This window comes from Phascolarctos cinereus, unplaced genomic scaffold, assembly GCF_003287225.1.
Source record: "Phascolarctos cinereus isolate Bilbo 61053 unplaced genomic scaffold, phaCin_HiC Scaffold_4;HRSCAF=312, whole genome shotgun sequence".
Classification (NCBI taxonomy): Eukaryota; Metazoa; Chordata; class Mammalia; order Diprotodontia; family Phascolarctidae; genus Phascolarctos; species Phascolarctos cinereus.
The window spans coordinates 207,551,449-207,574,782 of NW_027555847.1; the positions used below are offsets into that span (position 1 = coordinate 207,551,449).

Below are 23,334 nucleotides of genomic sequence, written 5' to 3' on the forward strand. Positions count from 1 at the left end.
TCATATAATCCAAATAGTATGCAATGGGCAGGTTAAAATAACACATAAGATTGAGGGCCTTCTTTCCATGCCTCAGTGGAGAGATCTGTTGTATCAAGTAGACTTTTGGTCATTTCAGCTTGACACTGGTTGGACCAATGCTCAATTTTATAATCCAACAGTGAGGCAAGACTTTACCAAATCCTTTCTGATCTTTTGAGTCAACAATAAACATTCAGCACTTAGTACCACATACCTATGAGAACCAAAAATATGAGCATCTGTATGATGCTTTTAAAACTTTTTTCAAGGTTTAAAACCAATGACCGGAAGCACCATAGTCTATTGGAGCATTTTTATTTGTATGTATGTTTTACACCCTTAGAAAAAGAATCCCAGGATTTTTCCTCCTGTGTGTTTTCGTCTTGCTTCCTCATGGTCCATGATGCCAGCTGAGGTTGTAAGCACAATGAACCTATTAAAAGAGAAAAGATTTTTCTAGGTATAAGAATAACCTTTAGCAATATGGTCCACTGTAAAAATATTACACAAACCTCCTCCTTAAGCAGTCATGGAATTAAACTTGCCTACACTTAGGATTCAGATGCTCTGGTTGTCTAGTATTAGATATTTTGAATTTATAAAATTCCAACTGGGCTAATACCAGCAGAGAACTGTTCCAAAACCAATTGTGTATTAGCTTGGGGCAATAAGGTCCAACCACAGGTATGAAGACCAAGATAAAAAAAAATTCCCTTCATTTCCCCTACCCCCCCAAAAAGAAACTTCATATTTCTAGAAATACCAAGTCTAAAAATCCTTTCTGGACTCAATCTCTTTGATGGTGGGTTAGGATGAACACAAAATTCCTGTAAATGGTTACAACTATTTCTCTATTGACTGTGAAAATACATGATAAAAAGCTACTATGAACTTATTTTAAATGAACTTGTTACTTTAATCACAACAGTATTGCTTACTCAATCCACAAAATAATTTCTTTGATAGCTCATTAAGTTAAATGGCTAGTGGGGCATTCTAGGATTTAAACATTCACTGCCTATTATACGTTGTAAGGATAATGATAATATTCATGATATCCTTAAACTCTGTAGTTTCCATGATTTAGCAGTGTTTTTCTAAATTGTTTCACAGAACATGGGTGGCTGTTGAACAAAGGTGGGGGGTAGTTCAATGAATAAAATACAACAGCAAATTATTTCCTCCTGAGCATTAATATTTATGTCAAAAATCAATTATGCATAGCATTTTTAAAATGCAGATAGGCTTAATTTCCTCTACTCACTCAAAATTTCTGACTTCTCACTTTATGCTGGTAGTAATAAGGATAATTCAACTCCCCCTATGTCATGGGATTGAATTTAAAAGTCGTCCTTGGTGTAGCAACTAGGTGGCCTAGTGGATACAGCACTGGCCCTGGAGTCAGGAGGACCTGAGTTCAAATCCACCCTCAGATACTTGACATTGTGTGACCCTGGGCAAGTCACTTAACCCCCACTGCCTAGCCAAAAATATATAATAAAAAAAAAGTATTCCTTGGCCAAATTAGTTAGGGGAAAAGCCTAGATGCCAACTTATTACTTTTCAGGGTAGAAAAATGACTGATTAATGAATGATACTTTTATATGGCATGTGCTCTGAGCTATAATTGCAGAGTCATTCATTTCATTTTCTTTCATATTCAACACCTTTTAGAGATTCAAAAAGATATAGTTTTGACACTATGTGAAAACAAATCCAAAGTAAATGTTTCTGAATGTATACAATGTAATAAATCAGATCACCTCACAGAAATTCTCAGATTTATAAACTTTAGATTGCATAAAGAGGCTTACCCAAACTGACGGGATGGTAGCAGATTATTCTGCCACTTTTCCAGATCTTTCAATTGAACATCAAATCTGGGGCTGATTACACCACACTGTAAAAAAAATATTTTTCAAAAAGTTTTCCAACAAAAAAATACGCATTCTAATGATTCAGAACCACTTTTAAATAATGCCTGTTTAAGCATATCAGTTATCAAAGCAACAACTTTACTGACTGCTTAATATGTTTAAAATAGTCACTGTGTTAAGTGTGCTGTCCTCCAAGAGCTTACAATCTACCTAGAGAACACAAAACCCAAAAAGTTTAATAAGACAAAAAATAGTAGACATCACAAAGAAGTACATGATTAGTTGCCAAAAAAGTGGAAAGTGTTAAAAATTATAGCTCAGAAGTTTTTCACTGTGGGCTGGAATGGTTGGTATGAGAATACCCTTTATGAAAAAGGAGCAGAGCCTTTCCGACCTGGTCCCGGGCGCAATGGCTCCCACAAAGAAAGGTGGAAAGAAAAAAAAGGGACGTTCTGCCATCAATGAGGTGGTGACCAGAAAGTATACCATCAACATTCACAAGAGGATTCATGGGATAAGCTTCAAAAAGCAAGCTCCTCAGGCTCTAAAGGGAATCCAAAAATTTGCCATGAAAGAAATGGGAACTCCAGATGTACGCATTGACACCAGACTCAACAAAGCTGTTTGGGCCAAAGGAATAAGGAATGTCCCATACTGTATCCGAGTGCGTTTGTCTAGGAAATGCAATGAGGATGAAGATTCACCAAACAAGCCATATACATTGGTTACTTACGTACCTGTCACCACTTTCAAAAGTTTACAGTCAATGTGGATGAAAACTAAATTGAACTTCATTTAAATAAAGTTATAAAATCTCAGCTGGTAAAAAAAAAAAAAGAAAAAGGAGCAGAATCTGAACAGTCAGGAAGGAAAAGGAATGGAATGAGGGTTGGAGAGGAGGAAAAAAAAGTTGAGTAAAAGACAAACTTGAGAGAGCTTCATTTGTACAGAGAAGATGAAGATAAATGGAGATAATGCTGAAAAAGCAGGATCAGGTTAGGCAGAGTTAAGGACCTTAAATAGGCATAAAGTTTCTGCACAGAAGAAATGCACTCAGGAAAACTAAACTATGCAGATCTTGCAGTTACCAATCCAACACACTAAAAAGAGAACACAATTGAACTCTCCTTTATATTTGTAAAAGTATTTTAATTATCGACCCCTGCAACAAGATAGCTGGGTTTCTCTAACGAGTCACAGCAAAAGTAAATCCTTCAATGTATGTAATCACTGGCTTCATATTTGTTGGAAACTGCCAAGATCCAGCCACCACATAAGCTGATCAAGTTTACAGAGAACATCCTGTGAATGTTTATTAATAACCTCCATTTCAGTTTCTCTAGAAATTATCAGGTCTAAAAACCTTCTCTGGACCCATTCTCTTTTATGGTGGGTTAAGTTGAATACAAAATCCCTTCCATTAGGGAAATGGATTAAGGTAATAAGGAAACTCAACTCTAGTCTAGATATAATTATATATGACCAATGACCTGTCCAAGGGAATTCCTTCCTATGTGGCTCAATGATACTGATCACTGGGAAGAGACTCCCTCAGTCCTTGAGGGAATGGACGAAGTAGTTTAGTAGTGACTTGTTCTAGAATGCTGCATCAATAAATTGTTCCTGGTAGACTTGTGTTTAAAGTGTAGAGTACAATACTAACATTATATTAACATCTCTTCTATAATCTCCATTGTTTACATATAATCCATGAACTATAACATAAGAAGTTTTTTAACCTCCCTGAGCCTCAGTTTCCTAATCTATGAAATGAGGGGATTAAACTAGATGGCCTGAAGCCCCTTTCCAGCTCTGGCTCTAGGATCTTATGACTAGGGGAACAGCTAAGATTATTTACCTGGCTATTAAAATGCTTTAAGATCCAAATGTGTTTCGGTCACTATAAATATGAACATTTACATCTAATAATGTTTAGCTGACCAATAAGTTCACATTTTAAGAGACAGCTTTAGTTTTAATAACCAATCTTTTCCAGAATCACATCTCCCCCAAGATCACAAAATTAAATGTTTCTTAATGCAGGACTGGTCTAATTTTTCACCTTTTTTATCTCAAGCTCTAATTACAGATTACAATTATCAAGGTATGCAAAATGTCCACAGAAATCTTATTAGTCTGTAAGTTCCTACCTTGTTTAATCTGCCCGTGAGATTCACAACAATTTTTCCTGCTCTGTGATCATCAATGATCTCAAATTCACCAATGTAACCTAAATGGTATAAAATAAGTGTATGTTATGCAACGAACAGAAAGTTTGCAACTCTTAGGCATATCAATTCAGTGTTCCAAGCAAAAATATTCTGGACTTTGTACTAAAACTAGTATTTCTAATGTACCCTTAACAAAGCTTACTTCTGAAACTTAGAATACTTAAAATAGACTCAATTCACTAGTACAAACTTCAAAAGCAGTACATCATGATAAATTCATTTCCACAGTGTGACCAAGGAGAGAAAGAGTCTGATCCAACTACTTTTGAACTACTTTTAATTTTACACTGGAGGAAACGGGGCCATAGAATTCTAGCATCATGTAAAGTACACAGCAAATGAAAGTTACTCATTCTTATATTTAGAAGGCTCAGAGTAATTCTATACATATCTATTTTTAAAAAAATTTCAGAATACTATAAATGCTGCCATTACAAAAGCACAATTTTTCTCAAAATCTAAAGTATTACCACGGACCACAAAGCTCTTTATCTCTTCTATATTGTATCTTGAACTTCCTTTAAAACAGAATACCACAGAGCGAATCATACTTACCATGCTTCATCATCACAGTTAAGAACCGGACAATTACTTTAGAGCACGGCCTAATGAGAACCTGGCGTTTTCCTCGCTTTTCCGCATTGTTGATGCTTTTGAGAGCATCTGCCAGGACATTCATGCGCACCATGGTGGCTATTAAGGAGAGAAAAGATAGCTTACTTAGTACTTCCATCATCCACTGAAAGGGAATGATTTTAACTTGTTCCCCATTGGCAAAATCAAGATGCCAAGGAGCCAAATAAGCGTCCAATGATGCAAAAGCATAAACATCTTTAATAAGGCATAAGAACAACAATCTAGGTTCAATATTAGGGCCAGGCACTGGACCTGTGATTTATTTAGTATGTTTTTTATTATTTATTACTTTTATTTATTTAGTTAATCGCCCAGGGTCATACAGCCAAATGTCAGAAACAGGACTTGAATCCCAGTATATCCCAGAGAGGCAGGCTCTCTGACCCATATTACCTATCATAAATCAATTGCTTAAAAAGATTTTAAACTTGAAGTCAGAAAAATTCCCTCATTCTCACAGTACTGGTAAGTATTGGGCCACAGACCAATTAAAGTCTTGTACCAACAAGGAGCTTACATTCTATAATGGGAAATAACACATACACATCACAAATAAACACAAAACACACACACAAAACAAATACCAAGTAAGAGGGACCTAACAGCTGAAGAGAATCAGGCTAATAAGGCACTTGAGCTCAAACTCTTTAGTGAAGCAGGGATTCTAAGAGACTTGAGTAAACATATGAATGCTGAGCAAAAAGGCCCAGTTTGACTGAACATGATGGGTGGAGACGAATGGATGCTCGGTCAAGTTAATCCCAAAAAAAATTTAGAGGTGTTTTATCCTCTAGTGAATTGTATCTTATCCTACAAGCAACAGGAAGCCATTGAGCTTTGTTAAGCAGGGTAAAAAAAGCGGTCAGACCTATGCTGGGAGCAGTGTGTAGAATGAAAAAGGGTAGCTGGAGGTTACTGCAAACAAAAGAGGAAAATGACTTTTTGAAAGATGGAGGTGAATGCTGGACTTTCAGAGGCAGACTGGACAAAACTTAGCCAGGGAATGATGGGGAAGATGGGAGGAGGGTGGTGAGGCAGAAGTTAGGGCCAAAATAATTTCTCTGAGGCTGCAAACCAGCAACTCAGGTACTGGCAGTTTCAGCTCTGCAATTGTCCCCCTTCTTACTCAAAACTCCTCATTACCATTAACACAGAACAAACTCCAGTTTGCCACGGAAAGCTCTTTACAACCTGACACCTTGTTTTCTCACTTCTTACAAAGCTCTTCCCTCTACGCTGTCAGTCTGGCTCTCAAGCCCTCTTGCACACCCCACCCAACCTTCCCATGCCTAGAATGCACTTCTCCTTCCTCATCTTGCCTCCTAAATCCCTGGCTTTCTTTCCTCCAAACTTCAGCTCCAAGGGCCACCTTGCACAGCAGACTTTTCCTAGAGTCCCCCCTCCCCCGAGTTACTAACGCCTTCCCCGCTACAAAGTCACCTTGTACCCAAATGAGGGCGTACTTTCTATGGATTGCTTTAGGCATGGGTGGTCTCTCCCACCAGAAAGAACATCCTGAGCTCCTTGAGGCCTGTGGCAGTGTCGGGTTTTCCTTTATATACCTCCCCCCCACTGATCGCCTGGCCTCTGGGCGAACCCGGCCTGGCCTCCCCGGGCTTGCGCTCCCCCGCGGACAAGTTCTCTTCCAAGGGAAGCAAGCCACATTCACGCCCTTGCGCTCCAACAACAACGCACCGAAGGACTCGTGGTTGGGCACGCACGGAGCGACGGAAACGCCCCCGGCCCGACTGCAGCGGGACTCACGCTCGCCCAAGCGCACGCCAGGTTCCGCCAGCTGCCCCCGGGGCCGGGGACAGGGCTGGGGCCCCAGACTCGCGCGCCGGCCGGCTCGGTCGCCAGGCTCGAGGAGCGCGGAAGCGGCCGAACCTGCCCGGGCAAGCAAAAGAGAAGGCTTCAGCGGAATCGGCGCCACCCTCCCGCCCCCGCCGGTCCTTCAGCGTCCCTGGGATCTCCAGCTGGGAACTAAGCCGCAGCCAGACTGAGAGCCTCTGAAAGGGCAGAGTCTGGGGCGCCGGCGGAGCCCATGAGCGCGTGGACTGACCACACGATGTAGCCGATGTCCCGTGGATGCTGACGGAGAGCAAAGCGAAGGTTACTCACCAGCGCTGCAAGATGGCGGAAAGAGGACGGGAAGGGTGAACGCGGAGAGATATGGGAAGCGCGGGAAATCTCGCGAAGCTTTGGAGGAACGCCGAACAGGATGGGGCGTGCCTGCTACCCAGGGACTAGAGCAAAACAGAGCCGATGACATCGAACCGAGAATCGGGAGAGGCGGGTACGAAGGAGGGCTGCCTGGAGCGGGAATTAATTGTTGGCTACACTCCTTTCAGCTCCTGCTTTCGTTACCCTCTCTATACTGTAAAACTTTTCTCAAAGAATTGAAATGTTTAAAAGTTGTCTGCTTGTGTTTCATGATTTATTAATTGCAAAGAAATCTAAAAACATTGATAAATAAACTGCCAACTTAATGTGCAAGAAAACCACAAATGCCGCCAAAAGAAAAGAAGAAAACTCCATTAAGAGAGAATAAGAACTACTCCGTTATTCCACATTGATCCGCAAATCAGCTTCTCCCTCATTACTTAGACTCACTCACTAAATCATCCCAGGGTCACTCGTTTTAAAATCACATGTGTACCTCGTTTTATGAGAAGTTTGAAATAAGGACATTCCAGTTAAATCAGAAAGAATGTGTGTATTTTATACATATGTACATACATAAATACATATTAAAATTTTCCCTTCCTAGTACTCCCCCATCCCCCGCAAAGCTATGGTTGAATCATTTGGTACAGAAAGAGAAGTAATGTATAATTCTGTAATAAGGTAGGTTAGGACCAGGTTGTGAAGGGCTTTTTTTTTTTGGTTGGGCAATGGGGGTTTAAGTGACTTACCCAGGGTACACAGCTAGTAAGTGTTATGTGTCTGAGGCCGGTTTTGAATTCAGGTCCTCCTGACTCCAGGGCCGGTGCTCTAGCCACTGCGCCACCTAGCTGGCCCCGTGAAGGACTTTAAATGACAGAACAGTATGATAATAATAAACCTTCACATATATACATACATGTATTGTGCACGTGTGAGTATGTGTAAGTATTTGTATACACATATATATGATTATTCATTTCTGTTAGGATATAAACTCTGGAAACTGGGGATTCTAATTTATATCCCCAGTGATTAGTACATAGTAGGCGGTCAACAAAAAGTTGTTGATTTGATTGATTTACAAAGGATTGGTTTATTTAAAATATAGTAAAATGATTACAAAAAAATACTGATTCACATCAAGATTTTCAGAACCTCTCCCCCTCCACCCCAAACTCTCTTATAGTTTTCTCTTTTTCCCAATTGGAGAAGTCTTTTACATTGGCCTGAGGCATCATCCCTGTAATCATCACTAGAGGTCTTTCATTGTGGCGACACCCATCTTCCAATTCTAGTATTGCCCGTGGCCACTTCCTACCCTTAATCCTATCTGTACTCCATTCTCCCTTGGCCCCCTGCCCCAGGTCCCTATTATTCTGTTCAGCCCAGTTTACTGGCCACTCCCATCCAGATCCTCCTTAGACCTCTCCTCCAGTCACCCCAAGCTACTTAGCCACTCCTAGATCCTGCCCACAGTCTTTCTGTATGTAAGGTCCATCTGGCCTCCATTAAGGTCCTCAGATTCCTTAAGAACATAGCCAAGGGCTTAGATTCTTTAGATCTGGCCCCCTTGCATTAGTGATACAAATGCATAGATTCCTTAAGAGTCTGGCCAGTATGACTGGTCTTTAATAAAACTTGTCTTTGGCTGAAAGAAGGCTTGGATAGAATTCATTCCAGCAGGACTTACATGTTGTGATTTTGGGGGTCCTAGCACCCCTAAACCTCTAAACCTCAACAGTACCTTATTGTAAAGTTTGGGTTAAGAAACCCTCCAAAATTCCCATTTATTTTCTTGTGCCAACCTCAGATATAGCACAACCTCAATGGGGAAAGTCACAATTTGGAAGGAATGTCTATTTGGGAGTAGCTAGGTGGCACAGTGGATAGAGCACTGGCCCTGAAGGGAGGAGGACCTGAGTTCAAATGTGACCTCAGACCAAACATTTGACACTTATTAGCTGTGTGACCCTGGGTAAGTCACTTAACCCCGATTGCCTAAAAAAAGGAATAACTATTTGTTATATATACATTTTCTGAAACATTCAGTGGAACTAAGTAGGCTTTACAAATTTTTTTAAAGAGCACTAAAATTAGACTAAAACAAAAACACAGAAACACCTGGGTTTCCTGTGTTTTCTCATTTTCGATTCAGCTCTGCCACTTTCAGGCTGTGTGACCAGTGGCTCTCAGTTCCCTAGAGGACCAAATATAATATTGTGTGGGACAGCGACCCCAACCCAAATTAAACTCAGAGACTTCTCAAAGTGGAAAGCAAAGGTTACCTTTATTACAATCTCACGAGATGGCTGTCTGCTCCTCCGATACACGTGGAAAGAGAGAGAGACCGCCACCCACCACTATCCCTTACCCCCTTAACTGGGGGTGGGCTTGCATTCTAAGCTTGAAAGTTTCTTCCTATCACCTTAACCAGGAGGTGGGGCTTACATTCCAGGTGCAAAATTCAAAGCCAAGGACAAACCACTCAGGTTGGGGGTGAGGCAGGGCTTATTCTTTCTGTTAAGTGCTTAAAAACAGGGTCTGAGTGGGGGAGGATTTTGAAAGTAGTAATCAAGAATTATTTGACCCTTTGAGGAACCTTCACTTCTGAGAGTTCATTTCTCACACTACCTTCTAAACTCATTACCTTAATTATACTGAGAAGTCTTCACTGGGACATCCCATTCAATATCATCTGTTTGTTAAAGCCTTTTGTAAATGATTCCTTCCGGCCTTTGCCAGTCTCTCAACATTTTACTCCCCTAGACATATTCCATGATCCAGCTAGACCAGATTACTTGCTGTTCTCAGAATGTATACTCCATCTCTCATCTCTCTGCTTTTGCACTAGCAAAATCCTCACGCCTGGGATAGTCTTCCTCCTTACCTCCAATTCCTAGCCTCCCCATCTTTCTTTAAGACTCAGCTCAAATTCTACTGCCTGAAAGAGGCCTTCCTCCCTCCCCCCACCCCGAATCAGGCAATTGGGGTTAAGCAACTTACCCAGGGTCACACAGATGGTAAGTGTCTGAGGTCAAATTTGAACTCAGGTCTTCCTGATTCTAGGCCAGTGGTGGTCTGTTCACCGCACCACCTCAATACACCAGGAGGCCTTTTTTAGTACCACTAGAACCCCAACCAAACCCTTGCAAGGACCCTCCCTGTGAGCTTGCATAAGAACCCTGGAAAGGGAATTTAGGACCCAGTTCCAAAGGTCTTTAAATGACAGAGGAGATTATAACAGATCTCAAATGCAATAAGGTGGTACTGGGGTGATTGGGTAAGGGTGTGGCATGATCAGACTTGGTCTTTAGGATTGTAAACTCAGTAGTTATTCATGAATGGAAGAGGGGAGAGACGGTGGACTGAGTGATGAATTTGGAAGCTTTGAAAATTACCAGTAACACATGTTGCAAAGAAGAGAGAGTGGAACATCCTATTCTGTACACAGCAAATAGGCCTATTCAGCTAAAATGCAGAGCTGCTTGAAGGATAATAACAAATAATAACAACCAAAGCCAGAATGTTAAGAGTTTCAAATGTCAAGAGAGTTTTTTTTTTATTTTAAAGGCAAGGGGCAGCCCTTGTAGCATCTCCAAGGGTGCCATTTTCAGAACTTCACTTTAGGAATACCAATTCAGACAAAAGAGGAGAATGAATTGAAAAGGGGTGAAATTGGATGTAAAGAGACCAGTTAAGAAATACTCAATGCATCTAATACCTCCAAAACATTTTTATTGTTTTATATGTAGTAGATATACTCTATGAATTTGAACAGATCCTTTCAGACTTAACTAGTTTAGTCCTATTCACTCACTAATTTGATTTTATTATTTTTTTTATTGTAGGCAATTTGGGGTTAAGTGACTTGCCCAGGGTCACATAGCTAGTAAGTGTCAAGTGTTTGGTCTGAGGCCAAATTTGAGCTCAGGTACTCCTGACTGCGCCACCTAGCTGCCCCTCACTCACTAATTTTAGAAAAATAATGGAAACCTAAACTCCATTCGATTAGAGGGCTAAAACTTAATCCACAGGCTTTAAGCACGCAAAAAAATTCTGTCAACTACAGTATTTTCTGAAACTTTTCTCTTTCCACTACAGTTAAGGAAAGAAGAAAAGGACACAAATTTGATCCAAGGAAGTTGGAAGTATAAAAAATGTAAATCAATTGAGTCATCTCCCAATTAATCAGGAGCTAAAGTATTCTGTGTCTAAGGGTTGAAGACAGTTCCACTTCTCAATAACACTGGCGGAGTAAGAAAAACTAGGGAAAGGACAAATCAGTTGATTTTGCTGGTTCTGAGAACATGCAAGCTTTTGCAAATAATCATATCTTTATAGTTACACAACTGAGAATTTTCTTAAAATAGAAGATCAGGCAATAGGCAGCTAGGTAGTTCATTGGTTAGCTCACTGGACACTGCACCAGGAAGACCTGAGTTCAAATCTGGGCCCAGATATTTAATGGCTGTGTGACCCTGGGCAAGTCACTTTAACTTTTATCTGACTCAATTTCCTCAACCTCAAATATAGCACTGAATGGGATGTCCCAGTGAAGACTCCTCAGCGTAATTAAGGTTTGGGATAAGGCTGAGTGGGATGAGGGGTCCCATGATGATTTCTTAGAAGAATAAATAGAAATTGTATTGTGACTCAAGGCAGGCATAGCAGCCTGACAGGCCTAAGTTTTGGTTTATTAGAAACCACCTGATTTACGGGAATCCAGCCCCAGGTGCCGTCCCCCCTTTATGCCATTGTTAAACCCTTGAAACCCCCTCTGTATTTTGTTGATACACCTGTTGCTATATTTCGGTCACGGTGACCTTACTACATAGTACAGTGTCTAGCTTGACTGCACATTTTTAATTGCTTCTTTGGCATTACTACAGCAAACTAAGAAATATAGATATATATATTGTGTTGTTTTGTTTTCAGTTTCTATGGTACATTGAGATTGTGAGCCAAGTAATGGACAGTTAGAGGGAGGGGGGAATTTGCCTGTTAGGGCTATTCAATTTGGTTCTTAGCTCCTGTACTCTGTCTCCCCTCATCAGAGCATTCTGGTGGAGGGACACCCTATTCTCGAGAATAGTAAATAAATTAACTTTCTGTTTCTCCTTGAAAAACCTCTAAGTGTGTTTTTTTAATTTGAGTGGCATCCCACACAGCACCTACTTCCCAGGGTTCTTATGAGCATGAGATCAGATATTTGTAAAGCATTTAACCCAGTACCCATAGGTACTTAATGAAAGTTTGTTTCCTTCCTTCATTCATGCATTAAAATTAGATGACTGTCAGATTTGAATAGATGACTTTGTTGAAAAATCAGCGAAGTATTGATATTGAGTATAAAGTCAGGTATCACAGATGTTCTGCATGTAGTCCAAGTGATGGGGCACTAATGATGGACCTCTAAAAGGCCTCTAACTTTCCCACATGGCCCAGGTCCCTAGAGTTCTCTTAGGGCACCTGGCCCTTCCCAATTAATCCTTTTAATTGCCCTTTCATTGTGGCCCTCAGAGTCTGCACCTAGTCTCACCCTAGACTGCCACTCCTTGATTCCATCTACACCCCTTCCCTGTCATCCCAAACTATTGGGCATTATTGACCTATAAAAAAGGTCAGTCTGGTCTACCAAATTGCTCAGCTTCCTTAAGAGTCTGGCCCACTTGTCAACACAAGTGTTACAAATAGAGCTGGCTCTTAAAAGCCAGCTCACATCTATTGGCAAAACAGTAAACCTTGTATCTGAAGGAAAGAAGGCTTGAGTTGAATTCTTTCGAAGCAGGACCTGTGTCTTTTGCCCTTGAATTTTGGGGTTCCTGGCACCCCTAGACTGCAACACAAGCAAAATGATTCCCCATAGTTAGAAAGGTTCTCCAAATATTCCCAAGTGAAGATGGCATTATGCTAATTGCTATAGAAAAGGAAACAAGAAGAAGGTCTTCAATGAATTGGATAGATTCTCAGTAAGGGATCTGGGGAGACAGACAAAGCATCTCACAGAATGAGGGTGGATAGAGAAATTGGAACTTACATTGGTGGATTTTCATCATCACATTGATGAAATATCAAAAGACCTACTGAAGTACCAAAATTGGCAGTAATCAATAGTGAGAATGTTTCCGTCTGAGAGGTTGTGACCCCTCAAAGACTGAAGTATACAACAGGGTCATCTGGAATGAATTCACAGACTCAAGCATTCTTTAAGTCAAGGTGGCAAAAAGTTTATTGTTATGCTTTTCAGCAGGCAAGGATTCTTAAGGATCCTTCAACCTTAGAGTGGTACAGTTTAAGTTTATATAGGATAAAATACAATAAAACATGTGCCAAATATGCTAACTAGGTGATTCAGGGTGGGATTAGGGAGTGGTTAAGGAGTGTTCTTAAAAGAACATGCACTTCCTGTACTTACAGCACAGGTGTTTTACCCAGATTTCACTGGGAAAAGCCCACAAGGGGCGGGGGGGGGGGGGGGGGGGGGGGGAGAGGGGCATGTGGAGGTGTGGTTTTAGGCCTGCTACGTCACTAAGTTACCTAGAGTTCAGGGGTAACTGAGAGTTGTCCAGTCTGTCACCAGTCAATGTCTTGTTTGACAAGATAGATGTAGAGAGTATACATATGTCTTAAGTCTAGAATACAGATAATGAGGAGTCCAGGATGTAAATAATGAGGTAGAGCAGTAGTATAGATAGTCCAGTGGGTAAGAATATCTTTATGGCCCAGTGCAAAGCCTGTTTAAACTAATAATTCCTTGAGGTGCTATTTGTAACTGCACCAGGGAAAGAGATAAGGGTCTTGCTGGGGCCCACTCATGAGTAATTGCTAGGCACAGTGTCCTTGGGCTGAGGAGAAACTATCAGGGATAGTGTTTCTGAGGCTAGGGAGAAATTGGGGTCCAAGTACAAGCACCAGCACCCAAACACAAGCACCCAAGTACCCCATCAAGATCAGCCAATATTACAGTACTGGAAGGTTTGTTTTTGGGAAAAGCAAAATGCCATTGTATTCATTTAATTTGGGTCATCAGATTATCATAGCTTGCTGAGGAAGTTGCTCAGTCTTTACACCTAGAAATATCAAAAGAATGGCTATAGTAGGGGCATATTCTGTTATGTCATATTTCCAAGTATTACCTTTCTCTACTTAAGATGGTATATGAGAGTAGGCCAGAATGGGAATGTGACTTATGACTTTCACAGAGAATGAAAACTACCTTGAATAAATGTAAACAGCAAAAGAAGCTCCAACTATCCCATGGGAACACTTGGCATGTGACCCTGGGCCATCCCTGGCACTATGCCTTCTTTGTTCTTTTTTCTATATAATACCTGACCTGGCCTGGGGTTGGTGCTTTGGATGTTACTTTGTCCTGCTACCCCCCCAGGATGACTGGACTCTTGTGAGAAAACTTCCTTAAAAAACCCAATCAACCTAGTTTACCCTAACAAAACCTATTAATAACCAAGCTGGTATGAGCCCCTCTTTGGCTTCTCAGTGTTTTCTCAGAGTATATGCCACCCTACAACTGGCATAATTAGGACAAGATAGTTTGCTCTCTTACATCTGGCATAGTTGGCAGGATATCAGAGAAAGAGGCTTGGGGAGTGAGGTTTCTACAGGACCATCATCATCCCTGTGGGAGAGGTGGCCTGAGGCACATGAGGACACAGACATCTAAAAAATGCACATTGATAGGCTTCTGCAGGAAGGAAGGTTTGGGAAGCTCATATGATGCATTGCGTTGCTTAATGTAAGATTTATAGTCTAGGCCAGACGTTCCCAAACTAATTTGGCCTACTGCCCCCTTAAAAAAAAATTATTTAGTGCCCCTCTGGAAATCTACTTTCTTTAACCTTTTAATGTTCTTTTTTAAATTTGTGTCATTTCAAAAAAATATAAAATATATTTTTAAAAAATGATGCATCTTGGTAATGTACAGAAATGCCAAAGATTTATGTGGGTTTATTTTATAGCCTGCAACTTTGCTAAAGTTGTTTACTATTTCAAGTAGTTTTTTACTTGATTCTCTAGGATTCTCTAAGTATATCGTCATATCATCGGCAAAGAGTGATAGCTTTGTTTCTTCTCTGCCTATTCTAATACTTTCAATTTCTTTTTCTTCTCTTATTGCTAAAGCTATGTTTCCAGTATGATACTGAACAACAGTGGTGATAATGGACATCCTTGTTTCACCCTGATCTTATTGGAAATACTTCTAGCTTGTGCCCATTACATATGATGCTTGCTGAAGGTTTTAGGTAGATGCTACTTATTATTTTAAAGGAGACTCCATTTATACCTATGCTTTTTAGTGTTTTTATAGGAATGGGTGTTGTATTTTGTCAAAATCTTTTTCTGTATCTATTGAGATGATCAGGTGGTTTCTGTTAGTTTTGTTGTTGATATGATCAATTATGCTGATAGTTTTCCTAATATTGAACCAGCCCTGCATTCCTGGTATAAATCCTACCTGATCATAATGGTGTATTATTCTTGTGATAAGTGGCTGTAATCTATTTGCTAATATTTTATTTAAAATTTTTGCATCTACATTCATTAGGGAAATTGGTCTATAATTTTCTGTCTCTGCTTTGACTCTTCCTGGTTTAAGTATCAGCATCATATTTGTATCATAAAAAGAATTTGGTAAGACTCCACCTATTTTCCCAAATAGTCTATATAGTATTGGAATTAATTGTTCTTTAAATGTTTGATAGAATTCTCTTGTAAATCCTTCTGGCCCTGGAGATTTTTTCCTAGGGAATTCATCAATGGCTTGTTCAATTCCTTTTTCTGGGATAGGGCTATTTAAGTATTTTACTTCCTCTTCTGCTAATCTGGGCAATTTATATTTTTGTAAATATTCATCCATTTTCACTAAGATTGTCAAATTTATTGGCATACAATTGGGCAAAACGGTTCCTAATTATTGTTTTAATTTCATCTTCCTTGGTGGTGGTTTTGCCCTTTTCATTTTTGATACTGGTAATTTGGTTTTCTTTTGTTTTTTTTAATTAAATTAACCAAAGGCTTATCTGTTCTATTGGCTTTTTCATAAAACCAGCTAGTTTTATTTATAAGTTCAATAGTTTTCTTAATTTCAATTTTCTTAATTTCAATTTTCTTAATTTCTCCTTTGCTTATCAATATTTCTAATTTGGTGTTTAATTGAGGATTTTTAATTTGTTCTTTTTCTAGTCATATGCCCAATTCATTGATCTTCTCTTTCTCTATTTTATTCATGTAAGCATTTAGAGATATAAAACTTCCCCCAAGAACTGCTTTCTCTGCATCCCATAAGTTTTGGTATATTGTCTCATTACTGTCATTCTCTAGAATGAAATTATTGTTTCTATGATTTGTTGTTTGACCCATTAATTTCTTAAGATTAGATTATTTAGTTTGCAATTATTTTTTGGTCTATCTTTCCATGGCCCTTTATTACATATAATTTTTATTGCATCATGATATGAAAAGGATGCATTTAATATTTCTGCCTTTCTGCACTGGATTGTGAGGTTTTTATGCCCTAGTACATGGTCAATTTTTGTGTATGTGCCATGTACTGCAGAGGAAAAAGTCTATTCCTTTCTATCCCCATTCATTTTTCTCCAGAGGTCTACTATACCTAACTTTTCTAAAATTCTTTTTACCGATTTATCTTCTTTCTTGTTTATTTTGTGGTTAGATTTATCTAGTTCAGAGAGAGGGAGATTGAGGTCCCCTACTAGTGTAGTTTTGCTGTCTATTTCTTCCTGTAACTCCCTGAACTTCTCCTCTAAGAATCTGGACGCTATGCCATTTGGTGCATAAATGTTTAGTAATGATATTACTTCATTGTCTATGGAGCCTTTTAGCAGGATGTAGTTTCCTTCCTTATCTTTTTTGATAAGATCTATTTTTGCTTTTGCTTTGTCAGGATTGCTACCCCTGCTTTTTTTTAACTTCAGCTGAAGCATCATATATTCTACTCCAGCCTTTTACCTTTACCCTATGTGTGTCCTTCTGTTTCAAATGTGTTTCCTGTAAACAACATATTGTAGGATTATGGTTTTTAATCCATTCTGCTATCCTTTTCTGTTTTATGGGAGAGTTCATCCCATGCACATTGTGTGGGACAGAGACCACTACTCAAAATCAAGACAAAGACTTAGATACCTTGAAAGCAGAAATGAGTTTATTACTTTCTCAAGAGAAAGGGTGCCGCCCCTTGTCACACTAATGGGGCAGGCCAGGGAGTACAAGTTGGTTACAGAAAGCAAGGCTTATTTATACCCTAATGTGAGCTCCTCCTCCCTAATCCCTTTCCCCTTATCCCATTGACTGGGCACAATCTATTCACGGAACTCTTCCCCAGCAACAAAAAGGCAGGAAGTTCTGCAAGGGTAAACAGTTTAGGTTGGGGGTAGGGCTATTCTTTCTGCTACAAAAAAAAACTGCTTAAAAAAAAAACAAGGTCTAAGGAGGGGGCAGTGTTTGACAAGGTCAGAAGGGAGTGTGTTTCAACAATACAACTAAATTCCTTGAGAAGGCCATCTATAACAGGTGCCTCCAATTTCTTTCTTCTCATTCTCTTCTTAACCTCTTACTATCTGGCTTCTGACCTTATCATTTAACTGAGACAGCTCTCTCTCCAAATGAACAGTGATGTCCTAATTGCTGCCCTTTGTGAGAACTATTTAACAAGAATTATTAACCCTTTGAGGAGGCTTCACTTCTGAGAGATCATTTCTCACAACATTCAATGTTATGATTACTATCTGTGTCTTTCTCTCTATCCTATTTCCCCCTCCCCTGTTTAACCTTTTCTTTTCTGGGAAAATTGGAACACTAATGCATTGTTGGTGGAGTTGTGAAATGATCCAACCATTCTGGAGAACAATTTGGAACTATGCCCAAAGGGCTATAAAAATGTGCATACCCTTTGACACAGCAATAACACTTCGTATAAATGGGAAAAGGACCCACATGTACAAAAATATTCATAGCAGCTCTTTTTGTGGTGGCAAAGAACTGGAAATTGAGGGGATGTCCATCAATTGGGGAATAGCTGAACAGGTTGTGGTATATGAATGTAATGGAATACTATTATTCTATAAGAAATGATGAGCTGGTGGACTTCAGAAAAACCTGGAAAGGCTTGTACGGTCTTATGCTGAGTGAAGTGAGTAGAACCAGGAGAATGTTATACACAGTAATAGCCTCGTTGTGTGATGACTAATGTTGACAGACTTAGTCCTCAGCAATGCAAGGATCTAAGACATCTCCAAAGGCCTCATGATGGAAAATGCTATCCACATCCAAAGAAGAACTATGGAGTCTGAATGCAGACGGTAGCATACTATTTGCTATTTTTTTTCCTTCTGTTTTGTTTTGTTTCCTCTTTCTGGTGGTTCCTCCTATTGGTTCTAATTCCTCCTTACAACATCACTAATGTGAAAATATGTTTAATAGGAATGTATATGCATAGCCTATATCAGATTGTGTGCCATCTTGGGGAGGGAGGGAGAGAAAAATTTTAAACTCAAAAGCTTATGGAAGTGATAAACTAATAAAACATTATGCATCTTAAATTTAATAATTCATTGTAAATTTGTTAGTTTTTTCCTGCATTGAAATTTTGATGACACAATATTGTGTCAAATAACCATATAGTATCATTTGGAAACAAGTCATTACACACCCATATTCCTGCTGATGCATATCCTGGACTTCCCAACAATGTGCTTGCCTTCCAACATTTGCTTGTTAAGACCTGACCACCGATGCTTATAACCCATTTTGTGTGTTTACTTGGAAAATAATGTAATCACTACAACTTTAACTCTGTTATACAACAGATGAAACATGTACAAAAAAATTTTTAAGTTTCCTTCTCTTCTTTCCTTATGTTTCCACCACCCCTTTATTTTTATTCAACACCCTGCAATTGCACCCGAGGCTACTACCACTCCCATGGATCGTTCCAGGACTCCCCAGGGGGCAGTATTGCCCTCTTTGGGAACCTCTGGCTAGGCAAAGATGAGAACTTTCAGCATTGTTAAGAGAGACCTTGAGATGGCAATTGCCTTCTGTATCATAGGAAAAAGAATGGAGAGAGTTTCTCTTTTCTCTCTCTCTCCTTCCCTGACTATTCACATCAGAGGGACAGGAAAGAGGCAGAGGATGAAAGACTCAGAGAAGTGAAGAATATTTGGTATATGATTGATAAAAGAAGTGTCAGATCAGAATATGCAAGAAACAAGACAGATGTAGTTTTAAAAGGGTAAGAATTTCTTAGGATGCTCTAGTAAGGCAGGCATGGAAAAGTAACTTTTAATATTGGGGCCACTGTCTCACAGTTGTCAGTCTGTGTTTTCTTCTGTGTTCGTGTTTGTGTGTCTCTCAGAATCTGTAATTGTGTACATGTAGCTTAGAAAGAAAAACTTTGCTGGCAAACCTCCCTCTGTGTATCTTGTTGTAGTCTGAATGTTGAAATAAATGCTAGCAAGTAATTGGGTTAATATTCTTTAGAATTTATTTTGAGGGAATTAAGAGGTTCCCCCACCACCACCACACACACACCCGAATGACAGATTTATTGTTTTACAGAGGTGAGTTTGGGGGTGGTTCCAGTGAAGTTTAAAAGAAAAAAAAATTAAGACCTGGCACTTAGAAACTTCCTGCCTATATTATTAATTAACACTTTTCTGGCTTACAAAAAAAGAGAAAAGGTTTGTGAATCCAGAAACAACCAAAAGGTAATTGAGTTTGACTGGAACATATAGATACTAAAGGAGTCTTGCAAACTAAAGTTATATACTGTCAATTTAAAAATGACTTTTTAAATTGATGTGTGTGTCTTGAAATTGGAAATTTTGGCTGTAAATTATATAGGACTCCTGCTCATCTTTGTAATAGATTATGTTCAATTTGAATTTAAGAACTGTCTTGCTTCCTCCCTACAAAAAAAAGAAACTTATTTATTTTGTTTGTTTTTAGGCAATTGGGGTTAAGTGAGTTGCCCAGGGTTACACAGCTAGTAAGTGTCAAGTGTTTGGTCTGAGGCCTGATTTAAACTCAGGTCCTCCTGACGTTAGGGCTGGTGCTCTATCCACTGCACCACCTAGCTGCCCCCAAAAGGAATTTATTTAAAGGAACAAGAGGAACAAGCCCCCAGCCCTCCTGAGAACTCCCAAATGGATGAGCTGCAATAGCTTGGGAAAAAGAGTGCCAGTCAGGTCCATTACTGAGTAATGAGACTTGGCAAGGGCTGGAAAAATTATGGGGGAAAAATGGTAATTACTGTGTGAGAAAATGATACAAAGAAAGGACCTTGTACAATCCCTTTTATCTGTAAACTGAAACTATCTGTTTGGGCAAGGTTGTCAGCCCTAGGAAAAGAGTTTGTTATGGGTTATGGAGCTCCTAAACAATGAAATTGGCTTGCTGAGAATTTACAAGAGTGTTTATAATATAGAGGTGATTTCTAATGATTGATCTTTACACAAGAAAGAGTCTAAGCTTAAGGAGAAGAAAAAACAAAAACAAAAACAAAAAATTAAAGATGCTAAGTGAAATCTCTCGTGTGTGTGAATCCTGGCAAAATTTTATTGCTTATTGCAATTCTATGAGAGTAAAAATAATTGTATCTACCTCTAAGTTGTGATTAGTGAAGCTTGCCATTTAAGGTAAAAGCTTTTGGGATTATAACTGATATTGTTTTGAGTTTTAAATTCAATTACAGTTGTCTGATGAATCATTGAGTCAATAATTCACCACTCAAGAGAAATGCCACAAACTACTCAGAGGGAATGTGATCCTGAAATGTTACAGGTAGAGAGAGGTCTGTATCTGGGGAAAAAACAAGCAGATAACCTTGGTGTGGCCACAGGCCTACCTTTTGGCTCAGTTTCCCCATTGTGTCACTCCCTTTTGAACAGGAATATTTCTCACCCGGGGAATTCCTGAGTTCTGAGTTCCTGAGTCTGGCTGTGAGGTGGAATTGTTACTACATAACTGGTTGCCAACTGTGACTCTTACTTAAAATCAAAGAGAGATAAGGGTGCTATATCCTGCTGTATGTGTGTTGAGTCATTAAGGATCCATTTTGATGTTATTATAATCATGTTTGGCTTTTTCTTTTTGTAGTGAATTTCTATAATCAGAGTAAGTGGTCAGTAGAAGATATGAGCACAAGCAGGTATGTAAAATCTTTCAGTCTAAATGTGTAGTCATTCCATATCCCAAAAACTAAGAAAATTAGTGCTAGGGCTTGTCATCTGTCTGCTAATATTACCTAATCTTATGTAAGATTAAGTCCCTGACATAACTCATTCTTTCAGAATGTTATGGGAATAATTGGACAAAGGTAAAAAATCTTGTGAAACAAAGATACGAATCTATTAATTTATGAGGTTAAAGTCAGCTACTTTTTCTGTTTTATTTTAAGGAACAGAATCTCAGTACCATGCGTAATCTTAGTATAAAGTTTTTCTAATATCTATTCCATTTGAATATGGTTAATAGTTGAACATGTTCTACTACAAGCAACTCAGATGATAAACAGTTTTCTGTGTACAACTGGGAATGAATTACTAAAGTATATCTACATATCCTATCTCAAGTCTTTTATTATAGTTGAAGTGAAGTCAGACTATTGTAAGAAAATTCATTTGTGTAATCATTGAACCTTGGGGTGGAAAGCCTCTGTTTTCTTGTATAGGATTAGATCCTCAAAAAAAAGAAAAGGTCCTCAATAGCATCTGATCTTCCTAAAGGAAGTGGAATCAATGAAGATGGAAAATTTTGAGAAAGCGACAAGATGAGACAATCCTGTAAGTCAAATATAAATGATTCTATTGGGGCATATAAAGACTTAAATTCTCTGAAGTTTCAAGTGAAGTATGGGTCCCTAATTTGATGTTCCCCTTAAAGCTTTATTGTTAATAAAATCAGAACTATAAGTTTTGAGCTGGTTTTCACTGCATGGACTAGTTATTGAAGAAGTAAAATTTGAGAGGCTATGCCAATTTCTATTGAGATCTGTTTTGTAAAATATTTTAGCAGGAACATATGAATAGTCTCTACAAGTAACTTGGAACTAGAAAAGCAAATCTACTGAAAAGGTGTCCCTGAAGACAAGACATTTTCCAGAACGTCCAAGAAAAGACATGTCTAGGGAGCAGACAATTACATGGGACTTCTAAGATCTGAGATGAAATTTGTTGATTAAATGGACATTAGGAGTGGGTCAGTGGTTATTATTGTATTTGCTTCAAAATATCTGAATACTGAGCTCTCTCAGTTATCTTGATGTCATGTAAAATTCCTCTCTAAAATTGGTGCAGTTTTAGACACTCTTGCTATGGCTTGTACTGTGATTGATTGGTTAATTTTTTGTTTGTTTGTTTTTTGTTTTTTTGTTTTTGCTAGGCAATGAGGTTAAGTCATTTGCCCAGGATCACACAGCTGGTAAGTATCAAGTGTCTGAGGGTGGATTTGAACTCAGGTCCTCCTGACTCCAGGGCCTGGTGCTCTATCCACTGGGCACCACCTAGCTGCTCTGCCAAGGAGTAGTTTAAATCCAATCCCATGGTTTAGGGGGAATTGAATTATCTGTATTACTATCATGATAAAGTGAGAAGTCAGAAGTTTGAGTGAATGGAGAAAATTAGGCCTATCTTCATTGAAAAAATGCTATACATAATTGATTTTTGACACTTCAATATTAATATTCAGGGGGAAATAATTAGCCGCTCTATCCACTGCGCAACCTAGCTGCCCCCATTGATTGGTCAATCTTCTTGCTCTTACATTGACCAGTCAGGAAAAATTGTGACAGGTCTTCCATTGACAAAAAAAATGGGAAATTGAGAAAAATTAAATAATTTTGATCCCATTTGATTGACTGATTCTATTCTATATCACCCCTAATATATTGTAAAATTGCCCAAGCCATGTTTCTTTGGCTCTGAACTTAGTTCAGAAATTCATCTAGCCTTTGGAGAGTATGTGGACAAATTGGGATACTAATGCATTATCGGTGGAGTTTTGAACTGATCCATCCATTCTGGAGAGCAATTTGGATCTATACCCAAATGGTTATAAAAAACTGTGCATACCTTTTGATCCAGCAATACCACTCCTAGATCTATATCCCAAAGAGATTTATAAAGAGGGGAGTGAGAAGGACCTATTTGTACAAAAATATTTATAGCAGCGCTTTTTGTGGTGGCAAAGAATTGGAAATTGAGGGGATGCCCATCAATTGGGGAATGGCTGAACACGTTATGGTATATTATTGTAATGAAATATTACCACGCTGTAAGAAATGACAAGCAGGCAGATTTTTGAAAAACTTGGACAGATTTATATGAACTGATGCAAAATGAAGTGAACAGAACCAAGAGAACATTGCA

The 23,334-nt window shown here is 39.0% G+C and overlaps 1 protein-coding gene and 1 pseudogene across 1 annotated transcript; one reads left to right on the plus strand and one right to left on the minus strand.

Annotated features, from left to right (window-relative positions):
* Positions 1-319: 319 nt before the first annotated feature.
* Positions 320-6,994, minus strand: RPS15A (ribosomal protein S15a). Its single transcript, XM_020965378.1, has 5 exons — positions 6,887-6,994; positions 4,685-4,822; positions 4,049-4,128; positions 1,836-1,921; positions 320-454 (listed from the first exon to the last, which is right to left on the minus strand). Exons 2-5 carry the CDS (start codon positions 4,815-4,817, stop codon positions 361-363), a joined length of 393 nt encoding a protein of 130 aa, XP_020821037.1. The 5' UTR covers positions 4,818-4,822; positions 6,887-6,994; the 3' UTR covers positions 320-360.
* LOC110193511 (large ribosomal subunit protein eL31 pseudogene) lies at positions 2,308-2,741 on the plus strand (annotated as a pseudogene).
* Positions 6,995-23,334: the final 16,340 nt, after the last annotated feature.